At 47.3% G+C, this 26,292-nt stretch overlaps 1 protein-coding gene across 2 annotated transcripts; it reads right to left on the reverse strand.

Annotated features, from left to right (window-relative positions):
- On the reverse strand, positions 1 to 25,764 carry prickle3 (prickle homolog 3). Of its 2 annotated transcripts, XM_015967241.3 has the most exons (11): positions 25,536 to 25,764; positions 15,913 to 15,995; positions 4,999 to 5,182; positions 4,662 to 4,775; positions 4,035 to 4,172; positions 3,202 to 3,405; positions 2,676 to 2,862; positions 2,284 to 2,604; positions 1,910 to 2,215; positions 753 to 1,142; positions 1 to 670 (listed from the first exon to the last, which is right to left on the reverse strand). In XM_015967241.3, the coding sequence occupies exons 1-11, from the start codon at positions 25,575 to 25,577 to the stop codon at positions 216 to 218; spliced, it is 2,424 nt and encodes an 807-aa protein (XP_015822727.1). In that variant the 5' UTR covers positions 25,578 to 25,764; the 3' UTR covers positions 1 to 215. The 2 variants fall into 2 exon arrangements, with proteins under 2 accessions (XP_015822727.1, XP_054601631.1); XM_054745656.2 differs by lacking the exons at positions 15,913 to 15,995; positions 25,536 to 25,764 and adding an exon at positions 11,535 to 11,669.
- Between the last annotated feature and the right edge of the window lie 528 nt (positions 25,765 to 26,292).

A 26,292-nucleotide genomic window follows, 5' to 3' on the forward strand; every position in this document is an offset into this window, starting at 1 on the left:
GGAGGAGGAGTGTTTAGAGAAAAGCCAGCAGCTTCACCATGAAAGCCCGTCTCTGTGAAACTGATCCAGGATCAAACGTGCTGCTGAAGGTTTGAATATGTAAATGAACCAAATGATGAGTCAGCATTTCCTCAGTCCTAAACCCCCGTGTGTGAGGAAGGATGGAGAAGGCTCCAACATCAGCATCAGAAAGCCGGTAAAAGAGTCGTTGTGGGTCAGGAGACAGCACAGCCTTTATCTTTGTCCTTTTCACCCCGACGGAGAGCTCTTCTCCTCCGTATGCTCCCTCTCAGGCTCCAGTCTCTCCGGAGATCCCTTCTCTCCTCTCCTCCTCTCACTCGGCTCTCATCGGCCTGCTGCTGCCGAAGCTGTGGGGGCAGACGGATGGGCTGACCCAGGAAGAAGCCCTCCTCCTCCGAGTCCGACGAAGAGGAGGAGCAGGTGGAACACGAGTCCTCGTGTTTGCGTTGTCCAGACTGGAGGATCAGCGAGGAGGTGCTGGAGGAGCTCCGGCCGTCTCGCTCTCTCTCACCCCTCGTATCCGCGGAGTCCAGGCGGGGCCGGTCTGGCCGCGAGCGCCTCTCTGATACAGGGTGAGGAGCGGGGTCTGGGGGGGTGCGGCTACGCCCCCATCCTCTCCTCAGACTACGCTGATGATACGAGGAGCCGTCTGATTAGAAAATAAATGATCAGAAATCACATCAAAAGGAGAAAAAACTCATGTTCCTAAATATCCCAAAAGTTCTTCTTACCCAGCAGATCCATCTGAGGAGGGATGCCCTTCTGCACTCGCAGCCTCCGTCTGAAGCCTCCCTCCTCCTCAGGGTCTTCTTCACTCTGTGGGGTCTTCCCTTCCACTCGTAGATGCCCTTCCTCATCTTCATCCTCATCTTCATCCTCTTCCTCTACAGAGTAGCTGCTGCTGATTGGCTCCCTGAAGCTGACTCTCACTTTGCCGCTGCGCGTCATTGTGGGTGGAGAGCCCGAGGGCTGGCCCTCGGTCCAGGCCTGCAGGGATGAGTCGCTGGACATCAACTCGCGACACTTGACGGGCAGAGGTGGGGCTGGGGTGGGGGTCTTGTTGGATGAGGGTGGCGGCGAGTCAGATGAGGTGATATGAGAGTTTAGCTGAGGAGGAAAGGCTGAGGGGGGAACAAACCGTAGTTAGGATACGGGACTTGATCTTTTCCAACTAAAGCCGGGCGTACACTGTGCGACTTTTTTGAGCCGATTTTCCACTCGTGCGAGAATCCACGAGATCGGGGCGAGTTTTGCGCCGAGCGGTCGTGTAGTGTACAGGGGGTTACGAGAGGCGATTAACACCACGTGACCAGCTGCCGATCAGCAGTCGTGAGCTCGCACGGACTTCTGGCGTGTTTAATATTTCGCTCGTCCCTCGTGAGGGTATCGCACTGTTGAAGCAGCTGCGAGCCAAAAAGTACCAGAACCGCTCACGGCGCATGCACAATCCTGCATCAACACCGCTCACCCGCTATTTCCCTAATAACACACGCTGTTAGTTTTTATTTCTACACGTTTTTTTACTCACAAAGATTGTCAAGAAAGCGTGTTTGTCGTGTTCATGTCAAATTAAACTGATCACTAAACACAGATTTACTTTCTTCATTTTGTTTTCCTCATCCAACCCCCATAAATCCCTGTGTGTCCTCCTGCAGCACTCCCGAAGGACAACAGGCAAGACAACAAAGTCTAACATGTTGAGTAAAAACTGCTATTTTTAGCATATTTTGGGGCCGACGTGTTGCTACCAGACGTACAGTGTGAGCACATGACTCGTGAGATCTGTCCTGCGAGGAAGTCGTACAGTTTGAGCTGAAGCTGAGTGCTACGAGTGAAAAAGTCGCACAGTGTACGCCCGGCTTAACTTGTCCACTGGACCTTCTGGTACCTTTCATTGCTTGATTGGTCTTTTCCACCCAGGTCCTACAGTCGTTTTCAGTCGAGAGCCCTTTAGAACTACGACTGCTTCGTTCTGCGGTTCCGTTTACCTCTCCTTGCAGCTGAAAACCACTGAGCAGACGTCTGACCCCACCGTCCACTGGCAGTAAGCTGTAATGTGGAACGTCGCTGGGCCAGGATGGTCCTAGGCCATTCCCCAGATGAATGTGGGGCAGAGGGGAGTAGGAGCCTCTGGGGTGAGGGTGACCGCCGGGTGAAGCGGTGCCGTTCTGAACTGGAGCGCTGCAGTGGAGCCCTGCTCAGACAAAACTTTACTAAAGATTTGTTGCAGAGGGTGAGGGGAACTGAACCGTTCGTATTTACCTTTGTTCTCCTTTGCAGCAGTGGTAGGAGAGTTGCTGCCCTCTTGTGGCTGCAGTGGTGAACCACACTGTTGCTGACTGTGCTTCTCTGACACCTCCCACCGCCTCCTGTGATGAGGGGATCTGCTCTGCAACGCCGAGTCGCAGGAGTCAGAATTATTGGGGTCCTCGCCCAGCGAGCAGGACCTGGAGCAGAAGATCAGGCCCCGGCGTGGAAGAAAAGGGCGTCCGAGCAGAGGCAGTCGACAGCGGGCGCAGCAGAAACACGAATCCACCGCGTGCCAGTGCTGACCCTCGTAGGTCATCTGGCCCTGGTCTATACCTGAGAGGACACATTTATAGGGTTAACTGGTGATTCTTACCTGCTTCCCAGATAAATGTGTGTGTTTTGACCTATGTGCTGTCCACAAGTATCACAGTGCTCTGCATGCTGGGTCTGGTAGCAGGAGCAGCAGTACGGTCTGGTCTCCCTCATGATGTAACGCTGACCGCCCAGCGGCGTGTCACAGTCAAAGCAGCTGAAGTGCTTCATGTGCCAGTACCTCCCTTCTGCCTCTGTACACTCGTCTGCTAGAATGATCTAAAGAGCAGAGTCAGACAGGTCACAGCACGGGTTAGCAAATAACACACAGAGGGATGGAGCCGGCTGCCCTCCTGACCCCGGCTTAGCCATCTTCTGGATCTACAGAACTCCTATAGGTGCTCTGGCAGAAGCTAATCCTTTAGGTCACAGGAAGAGGCCAGTCGAAACTGAAATATTAATAGTAAAAAGCTCTTCAGGTCACGGGAAGCGTGTGTGATTAAACAGCGGATAGGACGTCCACTCTGCTCTCACGCGAGCTCCTCTGTGTTTAAGGAATAAAAGTTTGAAGCAAATAAAACTTTGATACGTTTGAAGGTCTGTTGTTGTGACAGTCACCTCATCGCAGGCCTGGCAGCGCGGCTTGAGCCTCTCGGCGTGGTGCCGGCCACAGTACAGCTGTCCGTCCTGGTAGAAGTAGATCAGATCCACCAGCAGCTCGTTGCAGGAAGCGCACTGGAAACACTGAGGGTGCCAGCAGCAGCCCTGCCCCGCCCGACTGGCAAACACAGCAATATCTCCGCCGCAGATCTGCCTGCCACACTGGAAACACAGACGTGGAACACTAACTCAGGGTTCCGTATTGGGTCCCACCTTGTTCTCTGTTTATCTAACCCTACTGGTGCCATCTTCAGGAAATTTACAATTCCTTTTCATTGTTACGCTGATGACACTCAGGTCTACATTCCTGTTAGTAGCTCAGGAATAAATTAGCCAGCTTAAAGGTGTTTATTTGAACTGAGATCCTGGATGGCTGAAATTTTTCTAGATCTGAACCAAAGTAAGACAGAGCTGTTAGTGATTGGTTCTTCAGCTAATGCTGAAATGAGCCATGAGCTCCTTAGTTGTTTGTCTTGGTGATTTTAGTAAATCACACGTCCGAAATCTTGGGGTCATTTTTGACAGTGACCTTTTATGTGAGAGACAGATAAGTTTGTTGGTTAAAAGCTGTTTTTTCCACCTTCGGCTTTTGTCCAAGGTCAAACCTTAGTGCAGAGGGGAGGAAGTTAGCAGGTATGTCCTATAACTGCTCCCGCAGCTCTGTGATGGTTTCTGAGCTACACCTGTACCCACATGCCAACGGGGATCTGACACATGTTCACAGGCTTTCACATGGGTGCTGCAGAGGAAAACACCAGTAATACTACGGATTAAACAAAAGTGTCCTGCACCTGCTGGCAGACGGCTCCGGTCATAGTGACGGGGAAAAGCCTCACGACGCCTCGGCCCAGGTTCTCTCGTTTCCTCTGCTGACTGAACAGATGCAGCTCCTTCCTCTCCTCCTCGTCCAGAGAGTTGCAGTAGTGAGGCTGCAAGAAGCGCCAGTTAGCATAAACATCAGGGACGAGGCCTGTCGCTGGCTGTGCTTTCATTTTACATAACAAATATATAAAATGTGTGTCTGCCCTCAGAGCCAGAGGCTCTAATCATCCCACAGGTTGCAGATAGATTTATGAACAGCCTCTGTTTGGAGAAATGTCCCTGACAGGACTGACGAGCTAACAGCTAGTCTGCACAAACAACATCCTATGAACCTTTGTGGAATTCTAGAGTAAATATTAACAGCAGAAACTGTGAAAAATGAACTGATGGTGGTGTAAAGGTGTGTAAAAGAGCATTTATAACAAACTGCTGTGATGGCTGGAGCTGCTTTGGGTGTTCAGTTCTAATCATTTATAACTTTTGTAAAGAAACACACTTCAGAACGGTCAAAAATAACTTTTAACAACACTCTGCAGCTCTTTCTCTGCTGAAGTGTGACTGATCATGGGTCTGACTCGAGGTCGGGGTGCCGTTACCTCGCTGTCGTGCGTGGGCAGCTGGTGCAGCAGCTGCTTGACTCGGTATCGCTCCCCTGGACTGTTCACATAAGGCACCCTGTCCTCTGGTAGGCAGCTAAAATACTGGTACACCTGCAGGAGAAAGCAAATGTGCTCACACCAAGGCACAAATGAGAGACTACAGGCAGCAACTTATCCAATCACAGAGCAACTCATTCCAGTGCTGACAGAACTCCAAACGAATGTTTCCCCAGGTCCTGGAAACGACTGATGTATGAACACGTCTGGGTGAGGGGAAAAAAAGCATCTTCTGTGGCTGACTTGCATCTCGACTCTGCAGCACGCCATTTCTTACCTGTTCAGGCTTGAGCCCAGGTGGGACCCACGAGTATTCCTCGGAGGCACATCCCGAGTCGTCGTCAGAGATGGAGTGTCTCTGGAAGTCTGACACCAGCTTTGTCATCATCTTTTCCAGCTGCCCCGGCACCGAGCGCACGGCATGCTCCTCCCGAACACACTTGCAGTAAACGCAGATCTTCCTGTGGAGACAGAACCGTTTCAGGCTTCGCCCCTCAGGACGCCAAAACGGATTTACGACACAAGCGAAAACCGGTCGGGCGTCAAACGTTCCTCTTCTCACCGCAGGTGGCTTCTGCAGCTGCTGGAAGCCTCACTGTGGCGGTTTTATCTGTTAGTGTGTCTGGCTGAAGGGAAACGCAGCGAGTGTTTAGGACTTGGAGCTGGATCTGCGTTGACACGGGGGGTTATCATCAGACTGCTTATGGGAAAACAGTCGAACCAGTTGCTAAAACAAAAGTTAGAACACTGCTTCACATCCCAATCACACCCTCTGCCTTCAAACCTATAATTTACAAACACGTCACGTCACAAACCAGCCTGCAAACATTTTACAGGCTGCCTAAACTAAACCATCAGTAAGAACTCCCAACTGTTGTCACAACATGGGTGGAAACACAAGAACACTAAATCCACCTCATCTCTGTAAAACTCAGATCTGTTCACGACCTCGTCACACCCATGGGATCCTCATCTGGACCAGCACATCCCTGCCAAACGAGCAGAAAACCAGGTCACTGGGATAAGCCCGGCCAGAGAGGGAGGTGAAGATGGGATCAGTAATCTCCGGCTGCCTCCAATTACAACCATCTTGTCCTCGGACTGGCTCTGGAGGAGGGTGTGACTGTGAGTGGGACCGGTGGAGTCGGAACAAAGTGCCCCGGGCTGAAAGCGAAGCGTGGGCGTCGCGTATCGGAGTGGGTGTGACGGTGTGGCCGTACGAAGGATCTGCTTCGTGTGCATCTCTGCAGTGGTTGCATAACAGCTCACCAGCTGGTGCTTGAGGCTCGAGTTCATAAGGCACAAAGCTGCTTTACTCCATCACCCAGCCCCCATGAGACCAAAAAGCTCAAACACACATCTCCTCTAATAAGTCCCTTCGGGGGGTGGGGGGGGGGCACTGCTGAGGATTGGATACCTGACAGAGAGCAGCTCTTTATCTGGCAACACACACAATTCAGTTCAAGTTTATTTATAAAGCGCCAAATCACCACAAGAGTCGTCTCAAGGACCTTCACACAGTAAACACTCCAGTACAGGTCAGGTCATTAAGCCAATCAGTCAAAAGTTTCTTGTATAAGGAACCCAGCAAGTCGCATCGAGTCACTGACTAGTGTCAGAGTCTAACCCTAACCCATACTAAGCAAGCATGCAGCGACAGTGTGTGTTTGTGTGTGTGAGCAGAAGAGAATGAAGAATGAAGTTCCAACACAAACCGGTAGGAAGCTGTCGTGATGGGACCAATGGCAGATGAACGCCTCCCCCAGGTCCTCACCCAGGTCTTCTCCCAGGCCCTCCCCCAGGTCTTCTCCCAGGCCCTCCCCCAGGTCTTCTCCCAGGTCCTCCCCCAGGTCTTCTCCCAGGCCCTCCCCCAGGTCTTCTCCCAGGTCCTCTCCCAGGCCCTCCCCCAGGTCCTCTCCCAGGCCCTCCCCCAGGTCTTCTCCCAGGTCCTCTCCCAGGCCCTCCCCCAGGTCTTCTCCCAGGTCCTCTCCCAGGCCCTCCCCCAGGTCTTCTCCCAGGCCCTCCCCCAGGTCTTCTCCCAGGTCCTCTCCCAGGCCCTCTCCCAGGCCCTCCCCCAGGCCCTCCCCCAGGCCCTCCCCCAGGTCTTTTCCCAGGCCCTCCCCCAGGTCTTTTCCCAGGCCCTCCCCCAGGTCTTCTCCCAGGTCCTCCCCCAGGTCCTCTCCCAGGCCCTCCCCCAGGTCCTCTCCCAGGCCCTCCCCCAGGTCTTCTCCCAGGTCCTCTCCCAGGCCCTCCCCCAGGTCTTCTCCCAGGTCCTCTCCCAGGCCCTTCCCCAGGTCTTCTCCCAGGTCCTCTCCCAGGCCCTCTCCCAGGCCCTCCCCCAGGCCCTCCCCCAGGTCTTCTCTCAGGCCCTCCCCCAGGTCTTTTCCCAGGCCCTCCCCCAGGTCTTCTCCCAGGCCCTCCCCCAGGTCTTCTCCCAGGCCCTCCCCCAGGTCCTCTCCCAGGCCCTCCCCCAGGTCTTCTCTCAGGCCCTCCCCCAGGTCTTCTCCCAGGTCCTCTCCCAGGCCCTCCCCCAGGTCTTCTCCCAGGTCCTCCCCCAGGTCCTCTCCCAGGTCTTTTCCCAGGTCCTCTCCCAGGTCTTTCCCCAGGCCCTCCCCCACGTCTTTTCCCAGGTCCTCTCCCAGGTCCGTCCCCCCCCCCCCCCCCCCCCAGGTCTTCTCCCAGGTCCTGCCCCGGTCTTCCCCCAGGTCCTCTCCCAGGTCTTTTCCCAGGTCCTCCCCCAGGTCTTCTCCCAGGTCCTGCCCCGGTCTTCCCCCAGGTCCTCTCCCAGGTCTTTTCCCAGGTCCTCCCCCAGGCCCTCCCCCAGGTCTTCTCCCAGGTCCTGCCCCGGTCTTCTCCCAGGTCCTCTCCCAGGCCCTCCCCCAGGTCCTCTCCCAGGTCTTCTCCCAGGCCCTCCCCCAGGTCCTCTCCCAGGTCCTCTCCCAGTGCCACCAGCAGCTCTACAGAAATCACTTGAGTCACCAGCAGGAGCCAACCCTCGTTAGAATGAGTGATCCTCTGGAGCTACGCTGAGTACTAAAGTACTCAAACGGTGTCTCTGCAGGTCTTTTTCATTAGGTCCAGCTCACCAACCCCAGGCCCTTTCAACACGGTAGAATTTAGGGTTCCTTAATATTCAATTATGAATAAATCTGGAGACTCAATGTCAATTTTTTATATAGCCCGTTTACAGCAGTTGTAGTGCTTAACATACACAGAAAACAATTAAAAACAATGCAAAACAATAAAAAAACAACAAACACAATAAAATAGTATCATGATTAAATAGCATAATAATTACATTACTAAATTAGCAATCACTAAAAGCAAGGGAATAAAAATATGCCTAAAGCCTAGACAGGTCAGCTGATGGAGACTCCTTAAGTTGTGGTAAAGAGTTCCACAGTCAAGCCCCGCCTCCTCTAGTTTTACATCTGGTGCTGGGAACGAACACGGTCCATTTACCAGAGGACCGTAGCACTCTGGAGGGGCAATAGAGAACACACAGGTCAGATAAATAGGTACGCGCCTTCCCATGCAAAGACTTAAAAACCAACAATAACATTTTAAACTCATTCCTAAAGTTGACAGCTAGGGCAGAGAAGCTAAAATCGGAGACAACAAGTCCTATTTCCCTGCACCAGCTAAGAATCTAGCTGCAGCATTCTGGACCAACTGCAACCTCCGTATTAAATATTTGTTGATACCAAAATATAGAGAATAACAAAAATCAAGAAATGAAAAGATAAAAGCACGAGTCGCTATCTCAAGATCCCTCTGCGATAAAAAAGGTTTGACCTTGGACAAAAGCCGAAGGTGGAAAAAACAGCTTTTAACCAACAAACTTATCTGTCTCTCACATAAAAGGTCACTGTCAAAAATGACCCCAAGATTTCGGACATGTGATTTACTAAAACCACCAAGACAACTAAGGAGCTCATGGCTCATTTCAGCATTAGCTGAAGAACCAATCACTAATAGCTCTGTCTTACTTTGGTTCAGATCTAGAAAAATTTCAGCCATCCAGGATCTCAGTTCAAATAAACACCTTTAAGCTGGCTAATTTATTCCTGAGCTACTAACAGGAATGTAGACCTGAGTGTAATCAGCGTAACAATGAAAAGGAATTGTAAATTTCCTGAAGATGGCACCAATACGGTTAGATAAACAGAGAACAAGATGGGACCCAATACGGAACCCTGAGGTACACCACATTTAACTGGAGAAAAAAACCGAGGTCAAGGAATTAAAATAAATGGCAAACCCTCTACCATTAAGATGAATTAATAAAGGATTTAAACCAATTTAGAGCAATGCCTTTGAGGAAACCTGTTGCTCTAACCTACACAATAGGATAGCATGATGTACCGTGTCAAAGGCAGCAGTGAGATCAAGTAAAACCAGAACTGCAGCACCACCAGAGTCAGCTATTAGTAAAATGAACTTTTAAAAGAGCAGTCTCAACACTATGAAAGCTGAGAAAACCAGATTGATACAGCTCAAATAGGTTGTTGCTGTTAAGATGTTCAACTAGTTGATGGAAAATTAAACTTTCCAACACTTTGGCCAGATATGTCAATAATGAAATTAGGCGATAATTGGCTAGGACACCCGGATCTAAGCCTGTTTTCTTTAGAACAGGTCACACTATTGCTTGTTTGCAAAATGAGGGCAAACAGGGTGGGCCCAAAACATCAAAAGCATCAAGTAAAAGGCGTGATGGTTCATTGAAGGTCGATGGTTCATACACGTCTCCCCTTTCATTTTGAATGAGAAGGAGGAGTCAAATCCACATCCGACAGAAGCAGTTAGGGACAAACTCCCACGTCTCTTAATAAGGACGTTAGGACAGTAGAGAGCACCTCCACCTCCTGTTTGATGGTCTGAACCACAATCCTGTGATGTAACACATAGATACATCTTCATGCTCACACTGCATACGATACACACTTCATTTAGGATTTCACCGTACGAAGGGTCAACTCCGAGGCTCTAGAGGAGGACAGTACATAACGGTATACTATAAATACCCCAGTCTGATGGATCTAAAATGGTGATTTTTCCCTCCAGTAGAAAACCGCTACAGACTTGAACCCAACTCCGTCTGAGCTGCTGCAGTAACTCTGCTTTGGTTAGATGAATTAACTTCTGTAAAAGAAATCTAGCACCCTTCTCTTCATGCAGCATCTCCACTTTCACACATGAGCTGGAGCAAAGACACAAACACCCTGCAGTTTCTTCATCAGGACCATAATCTGCTCTGGAGTTGGGTCAGTTGGACCAGGACCTTGCCACTGAGCCTGCTGGGGCTGAGGCTATGAGGCAGACTAGGTGTACAACGAGCCTCCATAGCAACTAAAAGGTTTGTGTAAGGATCCCCGTGTTCAGGTGGTAAAGTTGGAGTGTTGAAATCAAATAAAATGTAAAATTAATTCAAGACTAATCTCATTTTTACTATAATTCTATTTTAAAAAGTCAGTTTAGTGAGTTCCAGGCGAGTACGTGGCTCTGAGTCGTGTTTAGCTGTTTAGGGCCAGCTGTGGGTAAAGTGTGGGACTAGCACACCTACGATTGAAGGGATCAGAAGAATATATAAGCATCATTAGCCTAAATCTGGACAAGTGGGGGAGTAGAGGGAGGTGGAGTGTACAGTCGGTAAAGACGGCTCTCCCTTGCCCTGCCTCCAACATGCCTCCATCTAAAAGGATAGATTATCCAGAGTTCTCTCTGTAGTTATGCTGCTATAGGCTTAGACTGCTGGAGGACACAATGCCCACTTTCCACACTCTGCTACTTTCTTCTACAATTCTTACTTCCTGCTATTTAAGCTGTTAACTTTATTTTCTCTCTAAGTGTTTTTCTCCCCAGAAGAAGCTACAACGATGTTCTGCTGAGCTGTGGTGGCCTCATGGAGGGGGCCATCGTCTAGCACACTGCTGCTAACCACTTAAACATTCTCCCTCTCCTGATAATAACTTTTTGCTTTCCTTGACGTTGGATGTGCTACTACTAGTTTACCCATTTAATTATAGATCCACTAGGATAAATACAATAAAGTTTATCTCTCACCAAATAGAATATTTACTAAGAAATCACAATGTAACTATAGACACATTACGTGTGTGCGTGCGTGTGTGTGCGTGCGTGCGTGCGTGCGTGCGTGCGTGTGTGTGTGTGTGTGTGTGTGTGTGTGTGTGTGTGTGTGCTCTGTCTTCTCCATCCCCAGTGAGTCGTGGAGGATGGCTGCTTATACTGAGCCAGGATTCTCTGGAGGTTTCTTCCTGTTAAAAGGGAGTTTTCCTCTCCACTGTCGCTGCATGCTTGCTTAATATGAGGATTGCTGTATAATCACTGACTCTAGTCAGTGACTCGATGCAATTTGCTGGGTTCCTTATATAGGAAACATTATTTCTGATTGGCTTAATGAACTGACCTGAATTGGAATGTTTATTATGTGAAGTGCCTTGAGACGACTCTTGTCGTGATTTGGCGCTTTATAAATAAACTTGAATTGAATTAAACAGCTGCACAACTCATCGTCACAATATTAACGTTAATAATCCGAAGGCTTCGGTCAACGGCTGGCTCAAACCCTTCCAGCTGAGGCTGAAGTACCCATGTACAACAGGACCGTTAGAATAAAACCACGCTCAAACGTGTTATTACACTTGTGTTTTGTTACGACATGGTCATAAGTGCTAAACAACGTACGGTTCACCCTCTAACGAGCCACAGAACACCTCCTCCAGGCTGCTCTCATCTCTCCGGTCCACCTAATCCTGCTCAGCAGCAAAATATCATCAGTGAATTATTTACCTTCTGTAAAGTCAGTCCCAGCTAGCCTGCTGATGCCGTCCCATCCAGACCAGTAAAGACTGGTTTCTGCTCCCTACAGCAGGACTCTGTAAGGCTGATGTTTTAACGTGTGCGGACTCCCACCCTCCTCCGTCCTGCACGGGGGTGCAAACAACAGCCTCCATCGCACTGCCCACTCTTCAACGCATCTTTTACTAAACAGAACATTTATTTTCTAACCAATTTAAAGAAGAGCTGAAGCAAACACCCAATGACTTTAACAGATTCAGCCTGAAAACGTCCTAATGCTGCTTTACAGGATGAATCACACGCGGTTCTCTGTGTGGCTCCTCCCGTCACCAACAGATGGGCGACTGAAGCTTTGATGTCGTTATTAATCACATAAATAAGAGCAGCAGATCTGGAGCCAATGAGCAACGCTCTGCTGTGCAGCTTTGGTCCTTTTAGGAGATCAAACGACACAAAAGCTGCTTACTTCCAGTTTCTGTAAAGTCACGACACTTTTCTCTTCAGAGGACAAAAAAAAAAAAACTTGTGACATCAGATTTTTCTAAAGGTTTAGCGTAGCCACATGCTAATCCTCAGTGTGATCATCTAAAAGTGAAGCTAGCTGTTGGGGGGGGGAGAATCCTGCTCAGATCTGTCTCCAGAAAACAGATGGGCCTTGTCCCACAACGGTCTGCTGCCTCATGGCCACTGAGGTGGCTTTGAACACTTGTGAGCATGGCGGGGACCTGTGGGTCAGCCGTAACTCAATTGTCAGACTGCTGGGTGTTGGATGCACCATCTGCCCCTCCCCACTGGTTTGAGCAGTGTCTGAGGACATCCCAGTGAAGATGGATGACTTCCTTCTCAGAGAGCATCAGCAGCTGAGCTTGGAGCCACTTTGGACGATCGTCTCCATCAGCGGAGCTGTGACTCACAACTGGTTAATGAAGAGGACGCAATTAGGAGCCGACTCTGGGGCTTGAAGAACTGACCCCCATAAATCTCAATCATTTACTTACTTTCATGTCGCTCATTCGCCTGGACCAGACGTCAAAGGTCTAAACAAGACATTTGTCCTCGTCTTCTCATTCTAAAAAGTCAATGCTAATGCGTCCATCAGTCAAAAAGCATAGAGAAGACACACAAACAACAAAGATCCATCCATGTGTTATCCCAACAGATTTAACTACTTGAACAGACGTTAAATCCTTCAATCAGATGTGTACAGTACCTCATAATCTTAGCCAGGACTTTAATGTGAACCACAGCTTAGAAAACCAGGAGAAATCTGCTGATCTGGACCCTGGAGAGGACAACCTCTTCAGATTCATTCTCCTCTTGTTAAATCTAAACAGACGTCTCATCAGCTGACTGAAAGCTAAAACAGTACTACTGCTGTGAGTGACAGGATTAGATCAGAGCAACCAGCTGCACACCTGCTAAAACAAACTGGAAACACAAGAGGAAAGACCCAAACACAAGCTTTGCTGAGTAAATGCATCTCTAGTGGCGACAGGTGACGGATGCAGCTCTGATTCAAGCAACTTTTGAGCTCAGTGGATCCAAATCTGGAGAAAGAGTGCAAGTCCCGTGGATGCTGTAGTAAAACCACCACAACCTGGAAGGAAAACAGAAACTTCTAAATGAGTTTGGATGAAAAGTTGGACTTCAGCCTTAAAGTCAAAAGGAAAAGATTAAAGCTGGAAACTCCACTAATCAGACTTACTTAGGTGATTACCAGAAGCCTGTCAGAGTTAAAACACACCGTATATCAAACGTGTATTAAATGGCCCACTGGCGCATTCGCCACAAATCCTACAAATCCCATAGTGCTTTGCAGCATTAGCACATCAGTCAAAGCACTCTCTCCTGTTAACAGTCATGAGCATCCACGTGTCTGCAGCAGTACCCTCCTCAGTCTTGCACAAACTGAAAATACTTCTCTTTCTAATACTTCAGTAATGTGTTCGTGGTCGAAAGTGCACCAACCAACCTCCGGACGGAGCTGGCTGAACTCCAGTGTAGCTGCTGCAGCCCTAGCTGCTCAGACTCCCTCATGTTCAGCAGAAATTACATATTTACTGAAGGAAATTACTTTTTTGTTTTTGTAGTTGGCCTGTGGAAAAGGATTTAGCCTACAGTAAAACGGGAAAGGCTGCAGATAGAATAGAAAATCCCTTTGTTTGTGTTTATGTTGTTGTCCCTCAGTGGGGAACAGGCACAGTCATTCATTACTGGAGCAAAAAAAGGAGAGTAACTACGAATAAAGAGTAATGAAGAAGAAAACATAAAACAGAAACACTTAAAAGATGCAAAATCCTTAAAGAACAAACATTCTAAGATGCTGAGAAACATTTTAGGGAAAAAAACTTAAAAAACTGACATAATAAGTAACAAATACTACTGATGTGTGTTTTACTACAGATGTACTTGCTTGTGTGTAATTAGGTATTCAAGACTCAGTGTTTATGCAAAAATAAGTTTGTTTCCAAATGATGAGATTCAACAACACATATCTGGAGAGCAAGGACATTTTTCAGTTAACATTGAAATGAGTTTTCCATTTTGGCCCAGTGTGAACTAGACGCCGATGGGTTTGAATAAAACCGAGTCTAATCCTCGAGTGCAGGTCCTGTTTAGTGTTTCTGATGGCACACGTGTCAGGACGGGCTCTGCTAGTCTTGCTGCTCTGCAGGGGTCCACCTAGATCCTCTTCACTTAACCCCCCCCCCATTCTCACAATAAACTCAGACGAGACGATCTCTGAAAAATGTCCATATCATGAACTCTATGGTATTCAGGAAGTTTTTCTTATTTTTACAAGTTAAGGGAAGAGGCTGACGGTTTTCAAACACTGCATCGGTCCAAGCAAGACACTTTCTCCCAATTCTTCCATTCAGGCAGGGCTTTGTGGTGTGCGGCAGTGTAACCGGTGTCAACTAGGAAGTTGTGCACTGGCAAACATCCCACGTTGCTTGAAATGCAAACTGTGCTTAAATGAGAGAATTTTGATGAATGCATTAAATTAATTCATCATAATTAACACGTTAAATTCCCGCTGAGCTGCAGCGTCGTTGTTGTTGACCCTTTCGTTGGCCACCGAGCGTTTTCTGTTTGATCTCTGTGTGCTTCACTCCCGAGTCCCGACAGCGTTTGTTTACTGTTTATGTTGCTGTAGGCAAACCAGAAGAACCGGGACGAAGGGATGCATGTCGCCACCTCTCGTAGCGGAGTGGAACGCACGTCGCTCAATAACTCATGTTTCTACATGGACTGAGATGCAAATGTACATGTCCTAAAGCCGGGCATACACTGTGCGACTTTTTCACTTTTTTGAACCGATTTTCCACTCGTGCGAGAATCCACGAGATCGGGGCGAGTTTTGCGCCGAGCGTCGTGTAGTGTACAGGGGTCACGAGAGGTGATTAACACCACGTGACCAGCTACCGATTGGCAGTCGTGAGGTCGCACGGACTTCTGGCGTGTTTAATATTTTGCTCGTCCCTCGTGAGGGTATCGCACTGTTGAAGCGGCGCTGCGAGCAGCTGCGACCCAAAAAGTATCAGAACCGCTCACGGCGCATGCACAATCCTGCATCAACACCGCTCCCCGCTATTTCCCTAATAACACACGTTGTTCGTTTTTATTTCTACACGTTTTTTTACTCACAAAGATCGTCAAGAAAGCGTGTTTGTCGTGTTCGTGTCAAAGTAAACTGATCACAAAACACAGATTTACTTTCTTTATTTCGTTTTCCTCATCCAACCCCCATAAATCCCTGTGTGTCCTCCAGCAGCTCTCCCGAAGGACAACAGGCAAAACAAGACAAGAAAGTCTGACGTGTTGTGTAAAAACTGCTATTTCTAGCATATTTTTAGGGCCGACGTGTTGCTACCAGACGTACAGCGTGAACGCCTGGCTCGTGAGATCTGCCCTGCGAGGAAGTCGTACAGTTTGAGCTGAAGCTGAGTGCTACGAGTGAAAAGGTCGCACAGTGTCCGCCCAGCTTAACTCACTCAGGGACAACTTAATCCTCAGGTAACAGAACATGCATGTTTTTGGTATGTCGAGGAAACCGGAGCGCCTGGGGAAAACCCAAACATGGATGGGGAGAGAATGCCAACTCCACACAGAAAGGCCAAAGTCGGGATTTGAACCTGCAACCTTCTTGCTACAAGGCAACAGTAGTAAAATGCAGCTCTGAGTGTTAAAGAAGTATTTGATGCACCTAAACCAATCTACTTACACCCAGCAGCGTGTTCAGTTAAAGCACTGGTTTGTTACCAGTTTAGATTAAAACTGTGATTAGATGCAGGAAAGCGTAGCAAAAACCATCTGGACTGGAATGAAACAAACATTTCCTGCTTATTGCACCGGCACAGCCGTTTACCTCCAGCCATGCACACGGAAGCCGGGGCACTGGTTTCCACAGCGCATGCAGGGTTGGCCTTGGTCCGGGTCCTCTTCTTCCTGCTGAAAACACCACACGACATCATCTCAGTTCATTGTGATTTGGATCAGAAAACCACCTCATCCTTTCATTAATAAACAAAAAGATGTGTGCATGATGAGAGAAACAAGCAGACTGAAGAGCCTCCCCCTTCCTTTTGTGTGTGCGGTGATACAGGTCCTTATCTACTGAACCCCAAACACGAGCAGGGCAGCTACAGAGGCTCAGCGTGTCTCTGAACCGGGCGCTCCGAAGCAGAGCAGGTGGAACGCCTCAAAACAGCTTTTAGCCAAAATGCTGAGCCGTGCATTAAACTTGGCCGGTGGCAACTTTGCAGTTTTAGCAGTAAAATGTGTGTGTGTGTGTGTGTGCGTGCGTGCGTGTGTGTGCATGCGTGTGTGTGTGTGTGTGCGCGTGTGTGTGTGTGTGCGTGCATGCGTGCGTGTGTGTGTCCAGGCTACAGACTGCAGACGTAGGGCTTCTTTTAGAGACGAGAGGAAGGAAGCAGGCTCAGGATGAGAGCTGCACCCTTTCCCTCTCCACGCAGGAACTCCGTCTCTACTTTCTCTTGCTCAGATGACTTTACGGGACGACGTTAGAGGTTTGTGTTGACGCAGCGAGAGGACGAGTTCCTTCCAAACTATTATGTCTTCTTATTTTTCCCAAAAGTTTCCCACAAACCTTGTTTTCAAACTGGTAAAAAATAAAATACTACAGGACTCTGGCTTCAACAGGCAGAGGTTTTATGTGCTACAGCGAGGAGGTACCTGTGCATACCTGCTCACCCGACAGTTTTTTATCTAACCACTAAACTACCCAGATTCATGTCGAGCCTGTTTTCTGAAGCTGGGATTTTTACGACCTCTTTCCACACCTGCAACCTGCAGCACTCGCTGTGCTTTGCTAATCTGAGAGATCTCAGAGGATTGTTGTGGGGCTTTAGGTACTTTAGCATTGCACTGAGAAACCACAGGTACATGAAGGGTTAGGGTTTGAACCGAGCCAGCTCAGGTAGACTGCACCATAACTACTTCTGTACAGCCACGGGTTGAAGTCGTTTCGTGTCTAGGTGTAGTTTTTAATGCGACCCATACAGAAGAGGTCCCAGACCCACGCTGGGACGGCTCTAACTCCACACCGCTTCGTTCATCGTCTCTGGGCCAGGCACGAGAGGTGACAGGACGGGTTAAATGAAGCATTACAGATGAGTTCTGGGTGACTGAGCCTTTGCTCGTTTCAGTAGCAGCAGGTTGTCACATTGGCTGTGTCTCAATTCAGGGTCTGCATCCTACGTCGGCCGGATTCGTCGGCCGGTTACGTCACAGCGCCGCGACTCGGCCTGTCCCAATTCGAAGACTCCTTTGAATGCGGTCGACGAATGCGGCCTTCTTTTCGCCTGAATGAAGGATGGGTCCGGTGTATCCTTCAATAGGTAGCATTTCCCAAGATGCCTTGCGGGCCGGCCGGCAGAAAAACTTAAAAACAATGGCGGACAGTGAAGCGGGAGCTGTCGGAGAGGATTGCGCATATAAATGTCAGCATAAACTTGAAAACTGTTAGGTTAAGGGCTTTTTGTGATACATGAACGTTATTTTAGTCAGAAATGTTACAGTAAAAGTGCTTGTAATGCGGTCTCGGCTCGTATGTTCGGCCGCTCGGTGTCGTACTTCTCCCGCTATGTTTCCCCCACATTTTAATAGAAGTTTGTATTTTAGGAACAAAAGAGAAAACCAGGGAATTTATTAAGCTTAGGGCGGAGATGGACCACATGATCACCGGAGCAAAGTATTCGGTGGCTGTGGCATGGAGGTACAACAACATCTCATATTTTAAAAAACTCGTTTGAGTTTAGTTTTTTTCTGCGAAAACATGAAAGGAATAACCCGTTGTCCTCTTTTCTCTTCCTGTTTCTTTTCTTACATGTTTGTTAAGACTATTCTGGAGAAAATGGGCATCCAGGGGAAGGTGCCAGCGATGAGCTTCTGGAGCTGATCTGGGAGGACATGAGGCTGCAGAGCAGCAGAGGGCCCAGGAGAGAAGGGAGAACTTTGACAGCTTTTTACTTTGCTAGAAAAAAATGGTTAATAAAGATTAAACATGTACATATAAAAGAAATATCTAAATAAAATCAGTTCTGCATTAAACTCTTGGATTTTATTTTTGTTTACAAATGAGAATTGTTTACTAGAGGGTATCCGCTGGGTCTTGAAAAGTCTTAAAAGGTGATAAATGGGTTTTGGTCAAATTAAGACCCTTAGAAAGTCTTAAAAACTATTATCACATCTTTGCTCAGGCTCAGCTTGTTGAAAGTATTTTCTCTGAATTAGCTCTCCAACAGTCAACAGTCCTTGCAAGGGTGATGGAGGGGGCATGGGAGTTTGCCCAACCAATCCACATGTGCTTTGTGGATTTGGAGAAGGCTTATGACCGTGTCCCCAGGGGCACCCTGTGGGGGACGCTCCAGGAGTATGGGGTGGGTGGCTTTCTGTTAAGGGCCATTCACTCCCTTTACCAGAGGAGCGTGAGTTTGGTCCGCATAGCCGGTAGTAAGTCGGACCTGTTCCCGGTGAGGGTTGGACTCCGCCAGGGCTGCCCTTTGTCACCGGTTCTGTTCATCACTTTTATGGACAGAATTTCTAGGCACAGCCGTGGTGTGGAGTGTGTCGAGTTTGGTGGCAGGAGAATCTCGTCTCTGCTTTTTGCGGATGATGTGGTCCTCCTAGCTTCATCCAGCTCTGACCTTCAGCTCTTGCTGGGTAGGTTCGCGGCCGAATGTGAAGCGGCTGGGATGAGGATCAGCACCTCCAAATCTGAGACCATGGTTCTCGACCGGAAAAGGGTGGCTTGCCAATTCCAGTTCGGGAGGGAGGTCCTACCTCAAGTGGAGGAGTTTAAGTATCTCGGGGTCTTGTTCACGAGTGAGGGTAGGAGGGATCGGGAGATCGACAGGCCGAAATGAGTTTCCTCCGTAGGGTGGCCGGGCTCAGCCTTAGAGATAGGGTGAGGAGCTCGGACATTCGGGAGGGACTCGGAGTAGAACCGCTGCTCCTCCGGATCGAAAGGAGCCAGTTGAGGTGGTTTGGGCATCTGGTCAGGATGCCTCCTGGACGCCTCCCCGGGGAGGTGTTTCGGGCATGTCCTGCCAGCAGGAGGCCCCCGGGTCGACCCAGGACACGTTGGAGAGGTTACATCTCCAATCTGGTCCGGGAACGCCTTGGGGTCCTGCCGGAGGAGCTGGTGGAGGTGGCCGGGGAGAGGACGGCCTGGAGCTCCCTAGATGGGATGCTGCCCCCGCGACCCGGACCCGGATAAGCGGAGGAAGACGAAGACGAAGACGAAGACAGTCAAGGAAATGATTAACCCCCAGAGACCCACGGTTGTAACATTACAACATCAGATTTAAGTCTACAAAAATAAACCTTCCCCATTGTTTTTTCTTTTTAAAACCACATTTACATTGCTAATAGGTCCTATTGTTCAGTTCTGCAACACTATTGGCTGTTAAAATGTGTAAATAGGCCCGTTTATCTGGCCTCCTAGAACAACATGTGAAAGGTTAAAAAAAGATTTTGCAGTTGTTTCCTAAATTTGGGTTTCTGGGGGTTAAAAAGCTAAATAAAACGTCGAGCTCCATCGTTTAAAGTTCCTTCTGCCCAGCGGTTCCACGGTTGCTAGGCGACGGAACGTTCGCCGAGGGAGTTCATGAAGGCTAGGCCTGTCCAAATTCACAGCCGTTAACATCCGGTCTACCCGGCCGACGGAGGACGCAGCCCACGTCGGCCGGGTGGGCTGCGTCCTTCGAAGGATGCAGACCCTGAATTGAGACACAGCCATCGAGTTACCGCTAACTTGCATAACCTGATTTAAATGCGGGCGTTGGGGTAGCGTCAGGACGTATGGACTACGTCAAGACGCAATATGCATCATATTTCGCTGTCTCTGTACTTTCGGTCGTCAACAAAAGACATAATGTTCATACTTTTCACCAGACCGATGAACACAGAGGTTTCCTCGTCACTCCAAAAGTGTGGTGCTGTGCCGCGACTCGCCATGTTGCTCCCAACTTGTTGTTTACTTCCGGTGTTCTGGTGCATACAAGACGTCTCGCTACTCAAAAGACCAAGATTCCTTGCGAACAGAGCATGCGCAGAACACACGCTTTGATGGGGATATCCCGGTATGCGTCTACACGACCAAACATTCGGGTTAGAAAAGGGTTACCCCAGGTGTACTAACCGGGTTTTTAAAAACCCGGTTATGAGCATAACCGGGTTTTTGGCAGTGTTTACAAGGACCCGCGGATCCGGGTTATTGTGAATATTCGGGTTTTAAAAGGGTTATTGGCTGCATGTAAACGCACTCATATGGTGACTGAGCCAGACTAAAAGTCTATACAATGAACACATGGGTGTACATCGACACTCCTAAACATCACAAAGGAAAACAGCTGCAGGATAAAAACACTTCTGGAAACTGTATCCGACCTGAGCTGACTGTACTCCAGAACCCACAGAGCAGAAGTGAAATGACACTTAATGCTTTTTTTTGTCTCTTTCAGGCACTCGTTGACCTGATTTAGGTAACACGACTTTGTTTCGGTTTGTGTGTCACTAAAACATTTCCCAGCAGATCCCAGGAATGACAAATAAACACCATTTGAGGAGTGAGCTCCAGAAGTGATGCTTTTGTGTTTGTCCTGCTGTTACCCACAAACCACTGGACCACTTTAACGAGCGTGTTAGAGATCAGTCAGTCTGGTTGAGCCCAACAGGTATGAGTCATTACAGCCGATACCCAGAATGCCATTGAGCCACGGAACAGACAATAACCTCCATCCACAGCAGCGAGTCCCGAGTCAGCTGGTTTCTTCACTAGAAAGTAAAGTCCCATTATCCTGCCTCTTCCATCTAAACAGAGTCAGGACATGTCCGATAGTTTGATCTCTCTCTGGTTAGAAGATCTTACATTAAAATGTGTTTTTGTTTCAGGTAACCTGATCTGGAGCTGGAGAGGAATAGCGTCTAATGTGGAAACACTCACACCATCATTCCCAGCTAGGTGGGGATCTGTGTGGGTAAATTCCTCTTAGATAAACAAAAGATGACATAACCTTTGATTATGACGGAGCAGCTCTGCACAGATGCAGCTTGGTGCTACCGCGGACTGAACGGTTCCTCAGCCGGCTCTTTAAACAGCTCTCCGCTTTGTTCCGGCTGTAGCTGTTAGCACCGCGTGGCTAAATAAGAACCGCTTCTGCTGCAGGAGCAGCGATCACAGGCGACTAACAGATTCATTACGCGTATTTGACCAGAACCAGCTGTGAGGATTTGGACATACTGCCACACAACTTGATCTTCGCCTGAGTTGGCTGTTGTCTCCTGCTGAAGGTCCGGTGAGAGCGGAGTCATGCTACGCCAGACGGCATCGGTTCTGTGGTACCGGAGTCAAGAGCACAGCCGACTGATCTCCATCAGGGCACCGCTAGTCTTTAGACACGTCTTCTCACCAGCATCAGACTGCTGTGGAGTCACTACAAATCTAACATATATTTGATGTTACTGGAGCTACCTGCTGGATCCTGCGCCTCATCTGGACTTGTGTGTGTAAGCTCTGACCAACACTTTTTACGCGGACAACTAACTTTATCCTCTCAAAACAAACCTTCTACTTTAGAATCAAATGAAGTTTCATGCAGGATCAAGGTAAACAAAATCCTGTTACACCAGGACACCACATCATCTCGACTTCTCTGTAGGGATGCACCGATACCGATACCAGTATCGGTATCGGTAAAAGTTAACCAATACCAGGAACTGATACCAATGCAGTTGCTTGAAAATGGCTTCACTGTAACTTGTCATTTCTGTTCACCTAATATTTTAGTTTTGTGATTATTTCTATTCATATATTTTACTTTTTATCTACCTCACAGTCTTTTCCTGTGCAGAGAAGAAAATAAAACCTGTATTCCAAATCATTGCCCTTTTTTTGTATGGTAGAAGTATCGGTATTGGTAATCGGTATCGGCGAGTACTCAGATCCAAGTATCGGTATCGTATCGGTTTGGAAAAAAGTGGTATCGTTGCATCCCTACTTCTCTGGTGGAGGAAAACGTTGCCCGACCGGAAAACAACTTCCACACTGCTTCCTACTACAGATTAGAGGTCAACGCCACTGCATGAACGCCACTCACTTAAGGGCAGAGAGTAATTAAGTATGGGTTTGGCCGTGACGCAACGATGCGACACGGATTAGGAATCCAGAGGAAAACTGCACATTTACTTCAAATGTTTAGCGAGGAGACAAGAGAAGGTCACTCAGAGCTGTCCTGGAGAGATAAGGCCTGGCATGTTAGGGTAACGTGGTCTTTTCTCTAAACAAACATCCGTTTGATTCTAATCAACACTGAACGTGAGCACAAAGGTAAGCTAGAATTTGAGACAAGGTGGCAGCTCTTACTTTAACGCTGTGGAGACAGGCTGCCCTCAGATGCTTCTTTTGCAGGTTTTTATTTTGAGAATGCTGTTTTCTTTTTGTTTTTATAAATAAAGTAAAATCAGTGGGCTGGTGAAAAGACATCAGCTTTAACCTAAATCCAGATAAAATGATAAAGATGCTCACGATCAACGCCAGACTGTCTATGTCTGCTTTTTGTTTTCACTCAGAGGTTTTAATCACGCCGACCTCTGCTGGAGCTCCAGCTGTAGCCAGGTAGAGAAGAAAGTGAAAGGCTGGGTATCACACATCACCATACCACAGGGCTGGCTAAATCTGGGATTACTGCAGCAATCCAGGGATAAACAACAGAACACCAGAATGGTGGTTGGGATCGTAGGTGAACGGGACTCCCTAAAGGAGTCATTATCTAGTGAAAAATAACAAACAGAAAGTGGCGAATTAGAAATGAACAGGGCAGGTCAAAGGTCAAGGCCTTTGCTGTGAGCACGAGAACCTCTTCTCACAGAGCAAGACCGAGAAATGGTCCGTCGGATGAGCCGTTTCCAAAACACACCTCCTCCGTAGCGTCTCTGCGCTCAGTGGTTTACATTTTTCTGCTTCCTGCTGCCGAGGTCAAGTCAAACAACAACATCCAACTATTGAATCGGAACGTTCAAGCGTCAGTCGGAGGGTCGAGACGAACCTTCTCAGCATGAGCGCAGACTGTGTGAAACAAAAGGCCTTCTTACCTCAGGTCTGTTTTTAGTTGTGAAATGATGTTCCGGACCAGACGCTAAGCAACAAGAGAACACCCGCCTAGGAGCTTTAAATGTGGTTTATCATCACATAGAGCTCTTTTTCTATATGGTCTGGGTAGAAAATGGGGCATATGAACCCCATGGGGTGAAATCGTTTCCACTAGTAGGTCTGAACTCTAGAATAAGATCAGCGAGGCTTTAACTGGTGCAAGTGGAGTTTTTTTTTAACGAAACCAGTTTTGAAGAAGACATTCTTCATATGCATTAAAACCTTGATTTGTGTTGCTGTCACATTGGCATATTCTGTTCACTCACCACTCCCTACTCAAACTGATTTCACGCGTTTCCTTGGGCAACAGGAACATTTCCGTCTTCATCAACTGTAGGAGCAAAAGCAAATACGCATTTTCCTAAACGCCTGTTTAATTCTGAACCAGTGTAACAAACTGCCATGGAAGTAAAGCTAAAGTACCGCAGAACAACATCATATATTATTATAATGTTCAGATCTTTAACTGCTCTGTTGCTTATTCCACTCAGATGTGATTCAAATTAGCATGCTAAGTGAGTCAGGAAAGAAAAGGTATGCAATTGTTTAAACATTATCTCTTGATTCTAACCACCCCTGTTCCATTTCCTGAGAATATGTTTATTTTAAGTGAATAATTTTACATATATTTGGTTCACTTTTAATCAAATGTGAATGAACAAGCAACGTATGCACCCTCTATATGAAGGTGTTGATTTTCCAACAGTTAAACAATATTTGTGTTACAAGAGTGAGAAATGATAGATGTGTGTAAGTTTACAGTTCCATCTAATGTTGTCAAAAAAATCAATACCTAGATATAAATCGATAGTAAAAGTGGTATCTAAATTAGATATTCCATCCCTGTGGTATCGATATTATCAATCAATCAATCAATCAAATTTTATTTGTATAGCACCTTCTACAACATTATCCGAAGCCCAAGGTGCTGAACAACATCATTAAAAGAAAAACATTCCCAGTAAATGGGCATAAAAGCAGGATAAAAACATAAAATCATAAAATATCAAGCAACCACTATTACAGATGAGAGATATCGGAATAAGACTAATCGATAAAAAAACAAATGTCAAATGTATTATGGAGACTCGCATATACACAGCCTTCTTCAAGTACATCGACACGCATGACAGCGTATTTAGATCCATCGGCGAATCGCCATCAGTGTATATCCATATAACGGGTGCGGACGGGCACCCATGGTGCAGCCTTGAAATAAGACATTATCTGCACCAAAACATCTTCATGTCAAAAGGTTTTGTTAGGAATCATTAACGTGATTCTCCCTGTTCGTTTGGAGCGGGTCTGGGATTTCTAGGCGTGAACAGACTAGCCGCGGCTAATCTAACCGGCGCTTTTAATGACGTCACTGCCGTGCGCCAGTCTGTTTTTATTAAGATTAGATGTACCTTTGTCCTACTGTGGAGAAATTCGTTTTCTCCCTTTATTGACCAACAGAGTTGTTCAAAAGTACAGAACAAAACATATGGCATTACATCTTATGACAAAAATGCACCTTAAACAGAGTTTAAGCAGCAAAACATCCCTCTGCAAATAGTGTATGTATAGTGAGACAATTCATGATTTAAAGTGTTAACTTTCACCAGTTTTTGTATGCACGTTTTAAAAAACGCTGATACTTGAAAGGTTTAAGCACTTTATACACTTAATTCTTAACATTTAATTTTTGCAATATAAATTGAGGAATGTTATTTTTTGAATAAACTTGTTCAATAAATTGGTGTTTTTAAATAGTATCGAAATCGAGTATCGAGTTTTTTTTACCAGTATCGAATCGAGTTTGAAATTTTAGTATCGTGACAACCCCAGTTCCATCCAGATGTTCCACCACCTAACAGCTGTTCATCTTCAGGGGCCTGACGGCGTTTTCGGGTTCAGAGGTCAACACGCTGTTTACTTGATGAGACTTATGTTGTAAACACGTTCAGCTCCCATCCCGACCAGCTCGGGTACACCTTTATGACGCGCTGCTCCTGATTTTACCTGAGGCAGCCGACACGATGACTCAAGACACAAAGAATGACCCGACTTTAATCGCACGATAAAAAAAGGATATATCCGTTTGAAACGTGGCAAACAGAAAAGTGTTTCTGTAAAAATCACTTCACCGAGACGAGAGCCAGGTGAAGCTGACTGAAAGACAAGTTTTCGTTTTGTTTGCTAACTCTTCCAGTGAAGCGCGGAAACGCCCCGAAACTTTAAAACAACCCTAAAGCGAGTCTGGTGTAAAACGTATTTGTAACTTCATCAGTAACGTGTAAAAGCAGGGATACAAGTGTGGCTAGGTGAAGACTTACCGAGCGGTTCAACCGTCGCTTTGTGGGGTCGCGCTGGGACATGAAGTCGGCTGGGTGTTTTAAAAACCGCTCCCAGGTGAAGAAACCGAGAGGAAACCCGTTCAGATGTTTAAACTAGAACCAACACACGGGTCTGCGGTGAACTACATGCTGCTCCCAGAGGAATAACCCGACTATTGAATCCCGAACACTGATGAACTACATGGCATCGGAACTAAAGTGACAAGTTAGCTCGACTAAAGGACACAACATCCGGCTGGATTTCAAAATAAATCACAAGCGTAATCAGTTTCCGTTTATTTTTTTAACAACGAGAAAGCACGTTTATTAAGAATGCACTTTGTTCCAAATCGTGGCGCAGTTTCATTAGCAAATGTGTTTGTTCCCAAACTAATTGAAAATAAACCCTTTTACTTTTGGGACATTGGACGTAACACGGAGGAGCTTTTATTTTGAATGCTTGCTGGCTTGTCCCAACTTTAACTTCGCATTTCCTGTTACTGGAGCTGGCACGGCACGAAAAGGACATTCACACAAGCATTAAAACTTTCTAAATCCTAAATCATTTGGCCAATTTATGAAAGTGATAACTTCGAAATAATAATAATATAAAGCATCCTAACATTTACAGCGATTTGTGTTTTGGGGTGGTTAGTGTTTAGTTTGACAGCAGCTGGCATAACCCTAGACAAGAGATTATTATTACACTGCAGGGCTCTGAAATAATATGAGACTTAAACTATTATTGCAATTGAAA

Source organism: Nothobranchius furzeri, chromosome 15 (genome assembly GCF_043380555.1).
Source record: "Nothobranchius furzeri strain GRZ-AD chromosome 15, NfurGRZ-RIMD1, whole genome shotgun sequence".
Classification (NCBI taxonomy): domain Eukaryota; kingdom Metazoa; phylum Chordata; class Actinopteri; order Cyprinodontiformes; family Nothobranchiidae; genus Nothobranchius; species Nothobranchius furzeri.

Excerpts from the sequence above, each read along its gene's own strand:
- prickle3 (XM_015967241.3), bottom strand. The coding sequence starts at position 25,577 with ATGTCCCAGCGCGACCCCACAAAGCGACGGTTGAACCGCTCG. Across the intron at positions 4,173-4,661 it reads TGCCCACGCACGACAGCGAG|CCTCACTACTGCAACTCTCT; the intron begins GTAACGGCACCC and ends CGCTTCTTGCAG. Across the intron at positions 671-752 it reads TCCTCAGATGGATCTGCTGG|ACGGCTCCTCGTATCATCAG; the intron begins GTAAGAAGAACT and ends TTTTCTAATCAG.